This window comes from Ictalurus furcatus, chromosome 21 (genome assembly GCF_023375685.1).
Source record: "Ictalurus furcatus strain D&B chromosome 21, Billie_1.0, whole genome shotgun sequence".
Taxonomy (NCBI): Eukaryota; Metazoa; Chordata; class Actinopteri; order Siluriformes; family Ictaluridae; genus Ictalurus; species Ictalurus furcatus.
The window spans coordinates 13089785-13105086 of NC_071275.1; the positions used below are offsets into that span (position 1 = coordinate 13089785).

General features: G+C 37.0%; 1 protein-coding gene across 1 annotated transcript; it reads left to right on the forward strand.

Moving 5' to 3' along the window:
- The first annotated feature begins 1077 nt into the window (after positions 1 to 1077).
- On the forward strand, positions 1078 to 11561 carry optc (opticin). Its single transcript, XM_053652359.1, has 8 exons — positions 1078 to 1098; positions 1903 to 2016; positions 4135 to 4311; positions 6397 to 6568; positions 6692 to 6850; positions 7319 to 7528; positions 10224 to 10309; positions 11266 to 11561. Exons 1-8 carry the CDS (start codon positions 1078 to 1080, stop codon positions 11434 to 11436), a joined length of 1110 nt encoding a protein of 369 aa, XP_053508334.1. The 3' UTR covers positions 11437 to 11561.
- The last annotated feature ends 3741 nt before the right edge of the window (positions 11562 to 15302 follow it).

The following is a 15302-nucleotide window of genomic DNA, read 5'->3' on the forward strand; positions in this document are numbered from 1 at the left end:
GCACTGTATGTTAGCCTACATATTTATTATAAATAGAAACTTGGTCAGTAGTAAGAGATATGTAATGTTTGTAAAGTGTTTTAGCTGCCATTTATGCAGATTTTTGAGCCACTATGGGCTTTTACTGTACCACTTTCATTTTTTTATTGTGTTATTGCACCAACACGGGCTGTCACTCTTATTTTTGTTGATAGTCATAAAAAACAAGAAAGAGAGAGAATAGTTTGAAGGGGAGAAAGAAAGTCACTTGAGCAGGATGAAAAAGGGTCATGATATGGAAGATGAAGATGAATGAATGGTGTTTGTGTGAAGTTTTAACTTCAGTCTGACTTTTTTTTATGTTTGTTTTCAGGCCACTGATATGTAGGACTCTCAATTGTGGCTGTAAGTACTTTGGAACCTGATGCCTCCAACTCCTACACCAACTCCTTTGTTGTCGTGTTAAGGTTCAGTTTAACCTTTCTGACCAAAGTTCTTTCATCCTTGGGAATTAATTTGTGCCTCTTTCCTTAACAATGCAGTATTTATGTGTTCCCAAGATTTTAAAATTTTCATCCTGTACAATGAACACTGAATGTCTAAACCTTTCAGCAACTGGTGTGTCAATTTCAAGCTCCACTCTAATGGCATCTACTCAACATATACAATCTCATATGTTTGAATCAGCATTTAATCCTGAAACAAAAGGATAAGACAAGGATGTATACATAATCTTACAGTTGGTCTTTCATCACTGTAATTGTATAAAACATGTGACAAAGCATCCCTGAAAGATGACAACTTCAAAACTAGGCTACTGCTAGAAATATGACATTTCAAAGCTGTTAAAAATATATTTTTAAATAGGCAAATATATGTGCTGTAAGCCATTTCCTTCCTCAGTAGCTCCACTATAGACAGCAGTTGCAGAATTAATCATTTTAATATTTAAATGTGTTCATGGTAGTAAGCTGATTTTTCAGCCTAGTTTCCATTTGAATTATATATGTAACTCGACGAGGCGGTGTATGTAACCCACCTTGTATTAAAGGTTTAACAGGATTAAATCACATATAATAAAGTTGTAAAGAAAGAGAAATGAAGAAGGAGTTCCGCTCCGTTAGCTTTTCCCTAAGCTGACTCTGACTCTGCATTCAGCTGTACAAAACATTTAGCCATGGAATGTGTGATGTCCTAAACACACAGATTAATGAGGACAGCTGAAGAGGACAGAAAAGGAGGAGGGAGGTGGAAGAGAGAGAGCTGCTCCTCTTCAGCTCACTCTGTCTGACTCACTTTGTGTGTGTTTGTATATGTGGGTATGTGTGGTGATAGGTAAGGTCAGGAAAAGTCTGTTTCATACAGGGATGTGAGATGCCAGTAAAATGTTAGCAGTAAAAGATTTATTTATTTATTTATTTATTTTTGCCAAGATGCTGGTGGTCAGTGTGACCAAATCAGTTCGAGTGACCTTATTTTTACTTTTACAATATAACAATCCATGTATTTTAACCCTGTACAAAGTTGAAATCAGACATTTAGAAACTGTGTAAAGCATTATCCACTCATTCTAGCTTGTGGTATTTATCATTCTGGGGACATTTCTGAATTTTCAGGTGGTGCTTAGAAATGCCAGAATTGCAACATGTCTTACTGCTCAGGTAAATATGCCAACAAACAAACAAACAAACAACAAAAATGCATGTGATTATCCACAAGGAAACTCCACTCACCAGAAACAAAATATTTTCTTTTTCAAAACAAGTACAACCTAGAGCGCAAATCCCAACAGTTAATTAGAAAACCAGACAGGTTTTGTAGCAAAGGACAAATTATGGAAAAGGCTGTAGAATTAGTGACAGCTGAGCAAACAAACAATTGAAGTTACATGACCTGTCCCCTCTTCACCCATCTGTCTATTAGGCTCCAGTAGACCTGCACCCGACTCTGAGACATTCTGCTGACCACCAGTACTCGGAGACCAGCTTTCTTTATAGCCGTCTACACACGCCAACATCAAGACTCTATGCATATAAGGTATGGTATATGTTTTGTCTCACTTTCCCTCCCCGTTTTTCACTGAAGGCTAATATTTAATCACATATTCGTCTGGGTGTTGCTGCTGGTGGATTACATTTCCTTACGATTTTATGATTTTATGTAAAGCTCCAGTCTGATATACTAAAACTAGTGGGATTTTGAATTTTAAACATAATGTTCTATTGAACAAATCAGGGCTGAATATCCTGGATGCATTTCCATAAAACACCAAGCTATATCAAATTATGTGTCAAAGCTTGTCTTTTTCTGCTTTAAACAAAGCTGTAAGATTTATTACTTTTATTGCATTTTGTTGTACATCTTGTCATACCATACATTCATTTTTGTTGCTTTTCATTTGCAATTTTAGTATCCGCAAAGCTTTACTAGACGACTCTTTGAAAAAAAATATGAAAACCTGTTTTATCTGATCAAATGTAAAGATTTCAAGCCATTTACCAAAATGACACAATGTCCTTGTATGGATGTGGACTCAAATTTGTAAACATATTATTATTTTATTATTTGATGTTTAGACTTTAGGGAAATTCCTTCAACAACATCTTAAACAAACAAACAAACAAACAAACAAAAACCCTGCTTTGCACATTCTCTGCTCTACACAGACACAGCTGCGTCAGCCAACAAAGCAAACACTGTTTCTGCATTCTTTACAAAGATGCCTTTAGATCTCAAGCAGTTAATTAGGCCTGTTAATAAGCTTTACTATACAATCGTACACTTCAGTTTTTTAGTTTGCAGTTCTCGAACATTCAGTCATATGTGTATGTGGTGTTAGGAGATATGAAAAGTCATAGGAAGTGTACACAACAATTTGTAAATACTGGAACTAGCAAGGATCATGTAGTTGGAACTAGCAAGGATCATGTAGTTATTCAGTTTCATAGAAATGTGGTTGTGAGAAAAATAAGAAACATTTAGCCACAACCTAACCCAAATCTTAACCTTCCCAAACTTTTTTTTTAATGAAATGAGTCATGCACATTGTTAGAAAATTGTACACTGTTGCTAAAAAAAAAAACTCACTGGCTTGACAAATATTGGCTTGACAATTATTTGTGTCACGATTTCCCCTCAAGTTATGCTCAGAAACCCGAAGCGCAAGCTCATTGCGCAAGCCCGATGCACAAGCTCTTAGCTAACGCACACTTTTGGGTCTTCAGTGACACTGACTTTGTTTACTTTGGACACGTGCTTTTGTTATGGTTTATGTCCTGCCTCCGCCCCTGTATTGTCATTGGTTGTTTATCGGATGTTTATCATTGTTTTCAGTTGTCTTGCGTTTCACCCCTGATTACGTTTGTCATTTAAACTCCTCATGTCTTTTTGCACTTCGCATAGTATTGAGTGTTATCAGCTTATCAAGCAGCTGTTCCTTGTTTCTTGTTTTCTTGATTTATGTTCATTGACCTTGTTTCTCATTTCTCATTCTTGATTTTAGCCTTGCCCAGTTTATGCCTGTTTGTAGATCGCCTGACCCATTGCCTGTGCTTGACCACACTCTTGTCTCATGATTTGGATTTGTCTGCCTGCTTCTCTCAAATAAAAGTCTTTAACTGCACTTGCATCCATCCTAACCTTCATTACGTAGAATTCATGACATTTGGCATTCAGGATACATGCATTTAGAGTATGCAATGGAGAACATATTCACTAATCATCAGAGAGGAACTTATTCTCAGTAGGAAACAGTGAAATAGGAAATTACGATAAAATACACTTGCTTTGGTGTAACATTGTCTAAGTACCTACTAGTTAAAATGAAACTGATAGTTAATGAAATTTAAGATATTTGATGATTAATTATAAAGGTTTAGAACAGAGGAGAGGACACAGATTAGCTACATTTCTCCTACTTTAAATAAAAGCATGCCTTCATAATTGCTTGTTTGTATAAATTCATCCTTGCAAACTGCTAATAAATGTTCCTGGTAAGATGTAGAATAGAATTAATGGTTGTATTTTTTTATATCTAATTTACATAAAAATTATTATAATCCCTTAGACTTTCTATGAATGGCATGTACTGTAACATCTGGCTGGAAATACAGGCACTAGATGTAATTTGAAGGTTATTCTTCATCTATCCCTCAGATGGCACTGTATGTAGTGGTTGCTGTGGCCCTGCTTGGCTCCTGTTGGGCAGCTCCTCCAGTTGATTCTGATCCGGCGAATTATGATGTGGATTTGGACATGTGGGACCTAAACAACTATGGAGAAACCTATGAGTATGAGGACTTGGATGAGGAAGCTGGGAATGCAGGGATTTCGGTTAGTGTATAAAACAGTGGCTTGAAATTAAACAATAATTATAACATGGCAGGAGACAAACAACTACCTTTTCCAGTATTTGAACTTTTGAAGTGAATTATTTTCTGTTCTAAATAACCCATTTTAAATGAAAGCACTTAATATGGCAATATAGCAATACCACATTTTTAAAACATGAAAATTTATGTTCCTAGCTTCTGTGATGAATGTGAGGATTTCCCCCCCCCCAAAACAACACACACACACACACACACACACACACACACACACACACACACACATACACTTTTGACTATATATAATATATATACTCAACAATTTGAGTGAAAATTAGAATCTTTGAAATATTTACATTAATTTCATGTAATTTTCATGAGTTTCTCAGTATTTGTTTTGTCCCCTTTTATTCCTTTAATGACATTGTGTACTCGAGTTGGCATGGACTCCGTAAGTTTGTTTTCTGAACATAATAATGTAATAAAGTGGAATGATGCAGGAAAAAAGTATTGAACATGTTAAAAAAAGCAGCTCTCCAAGGCAAGGTAAGGCAAGGAACCACCGGAAATCCGTAAGTAATTATACCTCCTATGTGTGCAAATTAATATCAGCTGAGTTAGTAAATTGATGATCTATAAAAAGGCTTTTTGTTACCAAGGTGTCACACAAGAAATATCTAATGATGGATAAAACCAAAGAGCTGTCCCAAGACCTTCGGAACCTTATTGTTGCAAAACATATTGATGGAATCAGATATAGACATATTTCAAAACTTCTGAATCCTCTAGTAAGCACCATTGGGGCCATAATCCGCAAGTGGAAGCAGCATCACTCCATCATCAACTGGCAATGCACAGGAACTCCTTGCAAGATTTCTGACCAGGGAGTCAGAAGAATAGTCAGAAGAGTAGCCCAAGAGCCAAGGACCACTCAGAAAGAGCTCCAGAAACACTTGGAGGCAGCAGGTGCCATTGTCACAGAGAAAACAATAGGCAATGCACTCCACTGCTCACGCTCACCCCGCAAGACTCCATTACTAAAGAAAAGGCATGTCGAAGCTTGTTTAAAATTTGCTACAACTCATTTGGACAAGCCTCTGAAAAACTGGGAGTGTGTAGTCTGGTCAGACGAGAGCAAAATTTAACTTTTTGGCTGTCAAACTATACACCATGTTTGGAGAAGAAATGGCACTGCACATCACCCTATAAACACTACACCAGCAGTGAAGTTTGGAGGTGGAGGCATCATGGTGTGGGGCTGTTTTTCATCACATAGTACTGGCAGACTTCATATAATTGAAGGAACGATGAATGGGGCCCTTTACCGGACGTTTCTTGAGAAGAATCTGCTGCCATCCACCAAGATGATGAAGATGGGACGTGGGTAGACCTTCCAGCAGGACAACGATCCAAAGCACACAGCAAAGCAAACTCTCAATTGGTTTCAGAGAAAAAAAATCAAGGTGTTCAAATGGCCCAGTCAATCACCTGACTTGAATCCAATTGAACAAGATTTAAAGACAATATGTTTAGAAGAATGGGCCAAAATCACACCCGAATACTGCGGCCAATTAATTTCTTTATACAGGAAGCGTCTTGAAGCTGTCATTACAGACAAAGGTTTCTCCACTAAGTATTAAATACGTTTCAGTTAGTGTGTTTAATAATTTTTGCTGTGTCATTCCACTTTATTACACATAACTTCATTTACGGACTTTAATGTTGTGAATTCTTTATATTTCCAGATTTCTTGAGTTATATATACTGAATACTGATGTCTGGTGAAAATTTCATGTGCATAGCCTCATTGGAAATATTTTTGCTGAAAAAAATGTTGATGCGTCCAATACTTATTTCTCCCACTGTATGATTTTGTGTCTGCTTCAAGAAATATTCTTTATATTTCTAATAAATGAGATATTATATTAGAAATTATTCATGCTTGCTAAATACATTGCACTGATATAAAGGTAAAGGACATGACCTGGGTCAGTGGGTCATCTATTGCTTAACATTTAGCAGTACAGTAGGTAACATGTTGCTTTTCTTTAAGTATGACTCAAAAAAAAAAACCATTAATCTTCTCCAGTTTGAAGTCGGGACCATGGCTCCTCCTGCAACCATTACTCATCTACCTCCTGCAGTTATTCCTGAAGACAAAACAGAGGAAGTGACACTTTTACCACAGACCACCAAGCCCACAGTCCATCCTACTCTGGACTTCAAGGGCCCTGGACTTTTTGGCCCTGACACTGGCCTGGGTGAGTGGAACATATGACAGACATCACATACATAAACAGCCCTGAACAAAAAAATAATAATTTTGTGAATCTTACACCCTCTAGTGATGAAAACTGTTATTACAATGTCATATTCCTCTGCAGGGATGCCCACCTGCCTGCTGTGTGTGTGCCTCAGCGGCAGTGTGTATTGTGACGATGCTGATTTGATCGAGATCCCCCCTCTGCCCAAAGGCACCACATACTTCTATGCCCGCTTTAACAAAATTGCTGCAGTCAAAGCAAAGGACTTTCTTAACCTGAGTAAGATGGTGAAACTAAGTATTTCTGTGCAGCCAATACTGTGCATTAGTAGAAACTCATTATTTATTAGAAAATGCTTAAAGGTAAGTACATAAGTCTAAAGCAGGTAGTTAATATGTAGCAATTTGAAAATGCATAAGAATTGTACCAAAATCCTTAATTAGTACTTAAGAGCATTTCCTGATTAGAAGTGGATTTGACCTTGCTGTGACCTTGACCCATGACCTAGTGGCAGAAACATTAAAATGTAATGGACTAAGATTATGTAAAATTTCATTTGACAAAGTTTGTAGTAAATCTGTGTTATTTAAAAGATTTTTTAATATTTATTAGAGAAGTTGGGGTAAATGCATAAGGTTTTTAACTTAAGAAATAATTTTTCAGTAGTAGTGTTTCACTTTTAACAGCTGTGTATGACAACAATGAGTTACCCAGGAGCAATAATCCACATTTTTCTACTATTCTTAGATCAGTTGAAACGAATTGACCTAACAGGGAATCAAATCTCCGAGTTGGATGAGGACACCTTCCGCACTCTCCCACAGCTCCAGGACCTATTTTTAGCTGACAACAGAATCCCGTCTCTGCCTGAGCTTCCAGCCACTATGAGGCACATCGATGTTCGCAATAACCATCTGACGAGTGCCGGCATGCACAGAGAAGGCTTTAAGGGAAGTAGTGAATGCTATAAGGGTAACAGTCCATATAGGGACACAAAACTACTCAGACCACATGAGGAGAAGATTGTATCAAAGCAAAATTACTTTACTTTATAGGCTGTATTGTATTTTATTTGATTTTTTCTATTATGTTTTGTAGTATCTTCTATTCTTCTCTCAAAACAAGTCAAATTTTTATTTCATCCTCTTCATCCGCTTTAATAGGAACTATTAATAGCAATAGGACCTGTACACCTGTTCACTAATGCAATTATCCAATCAGCCAATCATGTGGCAGCAGAGCAATGCATAAAGCCATGCATAAAGTCATGCAGATAAAGGTAGAGCTTCATTTAATATTCAAATCAAGCTGACAAAAAGGCTACAATAACTCAAATAACTACTTTTTAGATTATTAGGTATGCTTACTGTCCCGTGATGGATAAGACTGTGTACTTTGCATAAAAGAAAGCCTATTCATGGTAAGCTTGAGTAAACAAATATATTTTCAGCCTAGATTTAAACACTGAGACTGTATCTGAGTCCCGAACACTAATTGCAAGGCTGTTCCATAACTGTAGGGCTTTGTAAGAGAAAGCTCTTCCCCCTGCTGTAGCCTACACTATTCAAGGTACCAACAAATAGCCTGCACCTTTTGATCAAAGTAGGCATGGCAGATCATAGAAGACCAAAAGTTCGCTTAGGTACTGTGGCATGAGACCGTTTAGTGCTTTATAGGTCAGTAGTATTTTATAATCAATGCGTAATCAATGAGTGCATCCAGGGCTCGGTGCTTCTTGATGTCTCTGACGGACAAATGTACTGATATGAATCTACATCTGCTCATTCTGATTTACATTTGCAAATTACATGTTACACTAAACCAGTGGCTTAGTGGTTAGCACATTTGCCTCGCACCTCCGAACTTGGGAGTTGGAATCCTACCTCAGCCCTGTGTGCACAGAGTTTGCATGTTCTCTCTGTGCTTCGAGGGTTTCCCAGTCCAAAGACAAGCTGATTGGCATTTCTAAATTTTCTGTAGTGTGTGAATAGGTGTGTGATTGTTCCCTGTGATGGGTTGGCACCCTCTCTGGTGTGTTCTCCGCCTTGTCCAGGATCAGGGTGCTTTGTATAAAACAATATGTAAATACAAATATAAATAAACTGTATTAAAATAAAGTGCATCACAGTATGATAGATACACAGAGCAGTATGCACTAATTACTCCAAATAACAGGAGCAGAATAAGGATAAACTAGATGGCATAGTGTGCAATGCTGAGCAGGCTGACTCTGCAGTTACACATGATCTTAAACTATCACATGTCGTACCATATGAGCATGTAGCAGCATATAAGATAAACAAGCATCATTTGGAGAGACAAATAATACAGTCCCAATTCAGAAAGCATTTTAATTTTGCAACAAAATGCAACAGTGTATTATGAAATAGCAGTACTGATCTGGATGCTGTTGTACCTTTGACTAGAGTGTATATAGTTAAAAACTTTGCAACATTTTGAATGGGAAGTTCAAACCACAATTGGGGCAGTGGTAGCTCAGTGGTTAAGCTTCTGTGCTACTAAAAGTGCTGGAGTGTTTAGTGGTTGTAAGACCTTTATGCTTTATTTGTTTGGTGTGTTGAGAAGTAGCTAAAGTCAACTTAATTGTCATAGGTTGTAGAAAGACTACAAACTGCCTTTGTAAACGTACTTCTACTGTAGTAATAATTCACTTAAGTAAAAGTAAAAGTAGTGATCAAGAAAAGTACACAAGTAAGAGTAAATAAGCCATCTAGTGAAATATTACTTTATAAATAACATTTTATATTTCTAAAATGAACACAGCTAATCTGAAAAAATGTTTTCTGTTCCAGTCCAACCATAACAAAACCTTGAGCGAGCTAATGGTGAAATGTTTCACTTAATTTCTTCAGTAGGCTTTTTCTTTATTATGTGAATTTTACTAGGTATCTCACCAGTTTTAGATATTTCCACACTGCTGCAAGTGATTGTTTTTTGCTGTCTAGTAAAAGTACTATATTTCAGCTATGTTATATAAAACCAAGTAGGCCAAACATATCTGTGTGTATTCTTTGAACAATTATGTGAGCTAACCAAGTGAGCTATGCTGAAGTGAACATTGCCTCAATTATAAACAGTATATAAAGAAAGATAACATTAGCTAGCTAGTTAACTTACCCCATATTAATTCATACATATTTCTAGCTACATCGTTTCTAGATGTGATTCCCATTATGCATAATCCTCAGCATTACCTACAGGCTGTAGCATTTAAGTTAATACAAAGTTTTGATACTGTAACATCAAAGGATCTGGCTAACTAGGCTACCTCACTCAGCCAGCTAATGGCATACCCGCTGAGCTGTGAAATGCTGATAGCCCAGCAAGTATTGGTTGGATGGTGGCAAAGATGGTAATAGGTTCAAGAGCTGGTGAAAGAGCTGCTGAGACAGGTTGGAGGCACAATGGACATGTTAGTGTAGTGGACTCAGCTACGCCATGCTGCCACTGTTGGGCTCTTCATCTCAACCTTGTTAAATCATTTAACTGTTTCAGTAAAGATTGACAGAATATTAAACAATCAGCACAAAACCGTATCAGTTTTATGACAATTTTGCCACCATGGAATCATGCTACACCCTGTCACACTTCCTTCACCTGATTTTCTGAATTCCTCAACAGGAAATGAAAGACTTGCAGTTCCTGTACCTGTCAGACAATCAACTAGACTACGTTCCTGTCCCACTTCCTGATAGTCTACGAGTGCTTCACCTGCAGGTTCACTACTCATGCATTATTTTATTTAAAGTGCTTATTCTCTGGATTTACAAACTCTGAAGAATGCAAAACAAAATAAATAATATTACAAGTGTGTCAAAGGATTGCTAACTCTCATACCTTTGCTTTGAAATTCACATTAAGGACTACTGCCTCACAATCCCCAAAACCATGCCAAATCATAAAACGGCCCAAATTAAACCACTCCCTATTGACACTAATTATACATCATGGAGAACTTAAAAGAATAAGGCTCATATGAAAGAGTACAGATTGACTTACTATCTTTGAAAGCACCAACCAAATTCTGTTCTTGCTTATCAGGGAAAATATGTTACAACCATGGATTATGCAGCAGTGAACTGCAGTGAACTCTCCATTATAAAATGTCAAATGGATGTAAAATGGATGAACAAATAAATACACAATGCATCATTAGGCACCAATCTGAAGGGGACTTCAGTTGCATTGATTTTGAAACATTAAAATCAATTATCATTAACAGTGTTAAGTATGAATGTTAAAGTCAAACATCCTGACTATTCAATAAGGCCAATATATATATATATGTTATACACTGTATAATCCACAGTTACTGTAAATGACAGTGACAGTAGCTTGGAAGAAAGCAAGGCATAGTCTGCAATACAGTCAGTAGCCAACTTGCTAATAATGTGAAATGAATGATACTATAAACACTGTACTATTCTATCTACAGCAGCTGTCACATTTACATTTACATTTACATGTATTCATTTAGCAGATGCCTTTAGCCAAAGCAACTTACAAATGAGAAAATACAAGCAAAAAACATTTGTTTTAAACAATTAAACCATACAAACCATAAAAATTAACATAAGGGAATGTAGTATTGAGTATTTTAGAAATATATTTCAAATATATCATTTTAATATGTATATAATTTCAGTCCTAACATCCTCTCATATCCTGTTCAGAACAACAACATCCAGAGCTTGAATGAAGACACATTCTGCAACAGTCACGACCTAAGCTATGTACGCAAGGCTCTGGAAGACATTAGATTGGATGGCAACCCAGTGGATGTGAACCAGTATGCTCAGGCTTATGTCTGCCTGCCAAGAGTGCCTGTGGGAAACTCACACTGAGTATTAGGAGGGCATATGGCTATTCGAATGGTTCTGCTTCAGTAGATTCAGGTATTAGGAGAGTCACTGTATTAGATAATATAGCACATGTAAGTCTTGGCACTAACTGACCAATCTTTTATTCAAATGGCCACTCAAAATGGACAAAGCATGTATAGAAAATACTTTTTTTTTTTTTTAGACTATTTACAGTATTTCCTTTTGCTCATTTATTTAAAAAAAAAAAAAAAAAAAAAAAAAACCTGAGCTCCTTAAGTATCCTTTAGTAATCGACCTGATGTCTTGAAATAGCTTACCTGAACCCAATCTGCCTTATGCCATTTTTGGTCACATAATATGTCTGAATTACTTGAATTGCTGCTGAACACTTAAAATTAGAAATTTTAAATATTTTTTCTTTGGTCTGAAATTGCATTTTCATTTTTGTTTAAATGTGTAACATTTATGGTCTAGAGGTTAAATTGTGATACGACCATAAATGTTACAGAAACATGTTCTAACAGAAACATAAATGTTACAGAAAAATGTTACTCATCCTAGAGTCTAGGATGAGTGTGTTAATAAAGCTTCAGTTTCTACCTCAGAATGCTAACCTACTAATGACCACACGGTGGCGTTCAGCTTCTTTTTTGATGGTATTCCTGATGAGCAAGCACCCTTTGCTCAGTCTCCACACATGGATCACACTATATATCACATCATTTTACTATGCAATATCACACATATCTTTCTGGACTGTTTTGAAAGGCATATAACCAAAGTCACAGTTCTATACCCTCTTCTGGACTATGTATCCGTGAATCATATATATTGGAGACCGAGTTGCAGGTTACGTCTATTTTAAAAAAAATTCCTCATGTAGTGTAGGTGAATGCAAGGGTTTACTTAGCAACTCTCAAAAATTTATCGTATGACATTCACATATGCACATAACATACATGTGAAGCAAGTTGTCTCCATCTCCATCTGTCTCCATCCAATTTGTCTCCATCTGTACATGTCTGACAAATTACAGGAGGTTATTCTTTTATAAAATAGGATAAACTCTAATAAAATGATATATAATGTAGAATCGAGTGGGGATTATTCAGATTATTCATTATGCAGTCCTCCCTAATTTTAAACTAATCACAGTATGAGATGAACACAGACTCTGGATCTAATGTAAGGTTGTAGAAAGACTGATGTTAGCATATCATTTGGTGTAGCCAAAACATTTTCTTCTGCGACATAATATATGGCAGAGTCAGAATTTGTTGTCAACTACATGGATCCATGGATCCAACCTGCCTTGTGTCAAATGATCATGTGGAGAAAAAAATTCTTGGCACAAATTGGGCCCCTTAATACCAATCCAGCATCATTTGAATTCCACAGCTATATCTGAGTATTGTTTCTGAACACATACACATTCCTTTATGGCCACAATTTACCCATCTTATAATGGCTTCTTCCAGCATGATAATGTGTCATGTCACAAAGCACAAAGACAATGAGTTCAATGTACTTCAGTGGCCTCTCCAGTCAGCAGCTATGAATCCAATAATACACCTTTGGGATGTGGTTGAATGGGAGATTCACAGCATTAATGTGTAGCTGAAAAAATCTCCAGCTATTACATGATGCAGAATTTAATAGTTATGTTTCCTGCACTTTGTGGAATCCAAGCCATGAAGAACAGAGACTGATGATGTTCTTAATAAAGTGGCTGGTTTACAGTAAAACAAAATAGCATTCTCCAAGGCCTTGGTGCAATATGTTAAAGGAAATTACAACAGTGAATAACCAGATAGTAGTGCAAATCTGGAAAGTTACATTGCAAACAGACAACAAAATACAAGACAATAAATAGACATTGTACAACACAATATTCATACAATACCTACAGTAAACAACAATGCAGTGACAGTGTGTGATGACCACAACTAGCAGCATAGAAGCATAGAGTGTTATGAGTAACATGTCCATTCACAGTTAATACATCCATCCATCCATTTTTCATACTACTTATCCTACACAGGGTTACAGGGGATCCTGAAGCCTATCCCGGGGAACCCGAGGCACAAGTTGGGGTACACCCTGGCACCTGGACACAGTGCCAACCTATCACAGGGCACAATCGTACACACATTCACACACTACAGACAACTTGGAAATGCCAATCAGCCTTCAACATGTGTCTTTGGACTGGGAAGGAAGTCTCCGAAGCACAGGAAGAGCATGCAAACTCCACGCACACAGGGCAGAGGTGGGTTTCAAACCTCCAGTCATGAAGGTGCAAGGCAAACATGCTAACCACCAAGCCACCTTCCCCACAGGTAATACATATCATAGGTAATACTGGCACATTGCAAAATAACATATCTATGTGCATGTGTAATATGTAATAACATATCTATGTTACATGTGTAATATTGAATAAAATATAGTGTGGATATGACAGGATATATGAATAGTTTGCCAGATGGGTGTTTATGCCCCATTAATTCTATGGGAATTATAGAATTTCTGGGAATTTGGACAGTATGGGCTAATGAGATCTGCTCTGTTTATGCTTTGTTTAAGCTAATCCTAATTATAGTAACAAACCCTCAATGAGTTTTTCCATACTGACATGCATTATAATTGTTAGATTATTATGATTAGATCCAGGGTTGGGGGTTTGATTCCCGTCTCTGCCCTGTGTGGGCATCATAGTTTGCATGTTCTCCCCATGCTTCGGGTGGTTTCTCCAGGTACTCTGGTTTCCTCCCCTATCCAAAGACATGTGCTGACTGGCATTTCCAAATAGTTCATAGTGTGTGAATTTGTGTGCGATTGTGCCCCGTGATGGGCTGCCGCCCTGACCAGGGTGTCCACCAGTTCATGCCCCAAGTTCCCTGGGATAAGCTCCAGGCTCCCCGCGACCCTGTGTAGGACAAGCAGTACAGAAAATAGATGGATGGATTAGACTGATATTACTATAATGATCTAGGACTAAAAAACTGTCCAAATATGTCCTGGTCTGTTTATGCTAAGCTTAATGCAGTGATAGTTCAGTGTTTTGGAAAACCAGTACTTAATGTTATATCATTGCAAAAGACAAAATGCTGAAGTGTCCCTTCAGCAGTGAACTAATGTAAAGATTCTACTAATTGCAACAAAAATAACATGTATTCACACTATTTTTCTAAACTTGAAGGTTATCTTGGGAATTAAGTTTATAAACTGTAACATTTTACATGAAGTTTCCCTTGACTGACATTATTTAACACATTAGTTAACACGAACACACTGTGAACAAAAATTTTCATACTGTCAATGAAGGGTGGCACAGTGACAGTGGGCACTATCACCCATTCCAGAGTCCTGTCTGTTCACCTTACTGTCTGTGTGGGTTTTGCCTTTGTTCTACAGTGTCCTCCCACAAACATACAGGTAGGTGGTCTGGCTACACTAACGCGCCCTAAGTGTGTCCATGATGCATTTGCTTTTATTGTATCTATAATAATGGGACTTGTATGGTGGATTCTCCACATAATATGTGCCTAACAATAAACACATTTTAAAACATGCTGTTATTTAACAAATAAAACATAACATTGTTTATATGGTGAAGCTTTCTGAAAGGAGATATTTATATAACACCTACAGTGCTGTGAAAATGTATTTTCTTTTGTTTTTGTGTATACCTCATACTAACTTGTTTCAGAAATTAAAATACAATCTAAGATAAAACACAAAATGCAGTTTTTAAATGATAATGTTATTTATTGAATCAAAAAATTATCCAGTACCAACTGGGCCTGTGTGAAAATTTATTTGCCCCTGTAATTACTAATTACCCAAATCTATGAAACTGCATTCAAAATGGGGTTCAGCTGGAC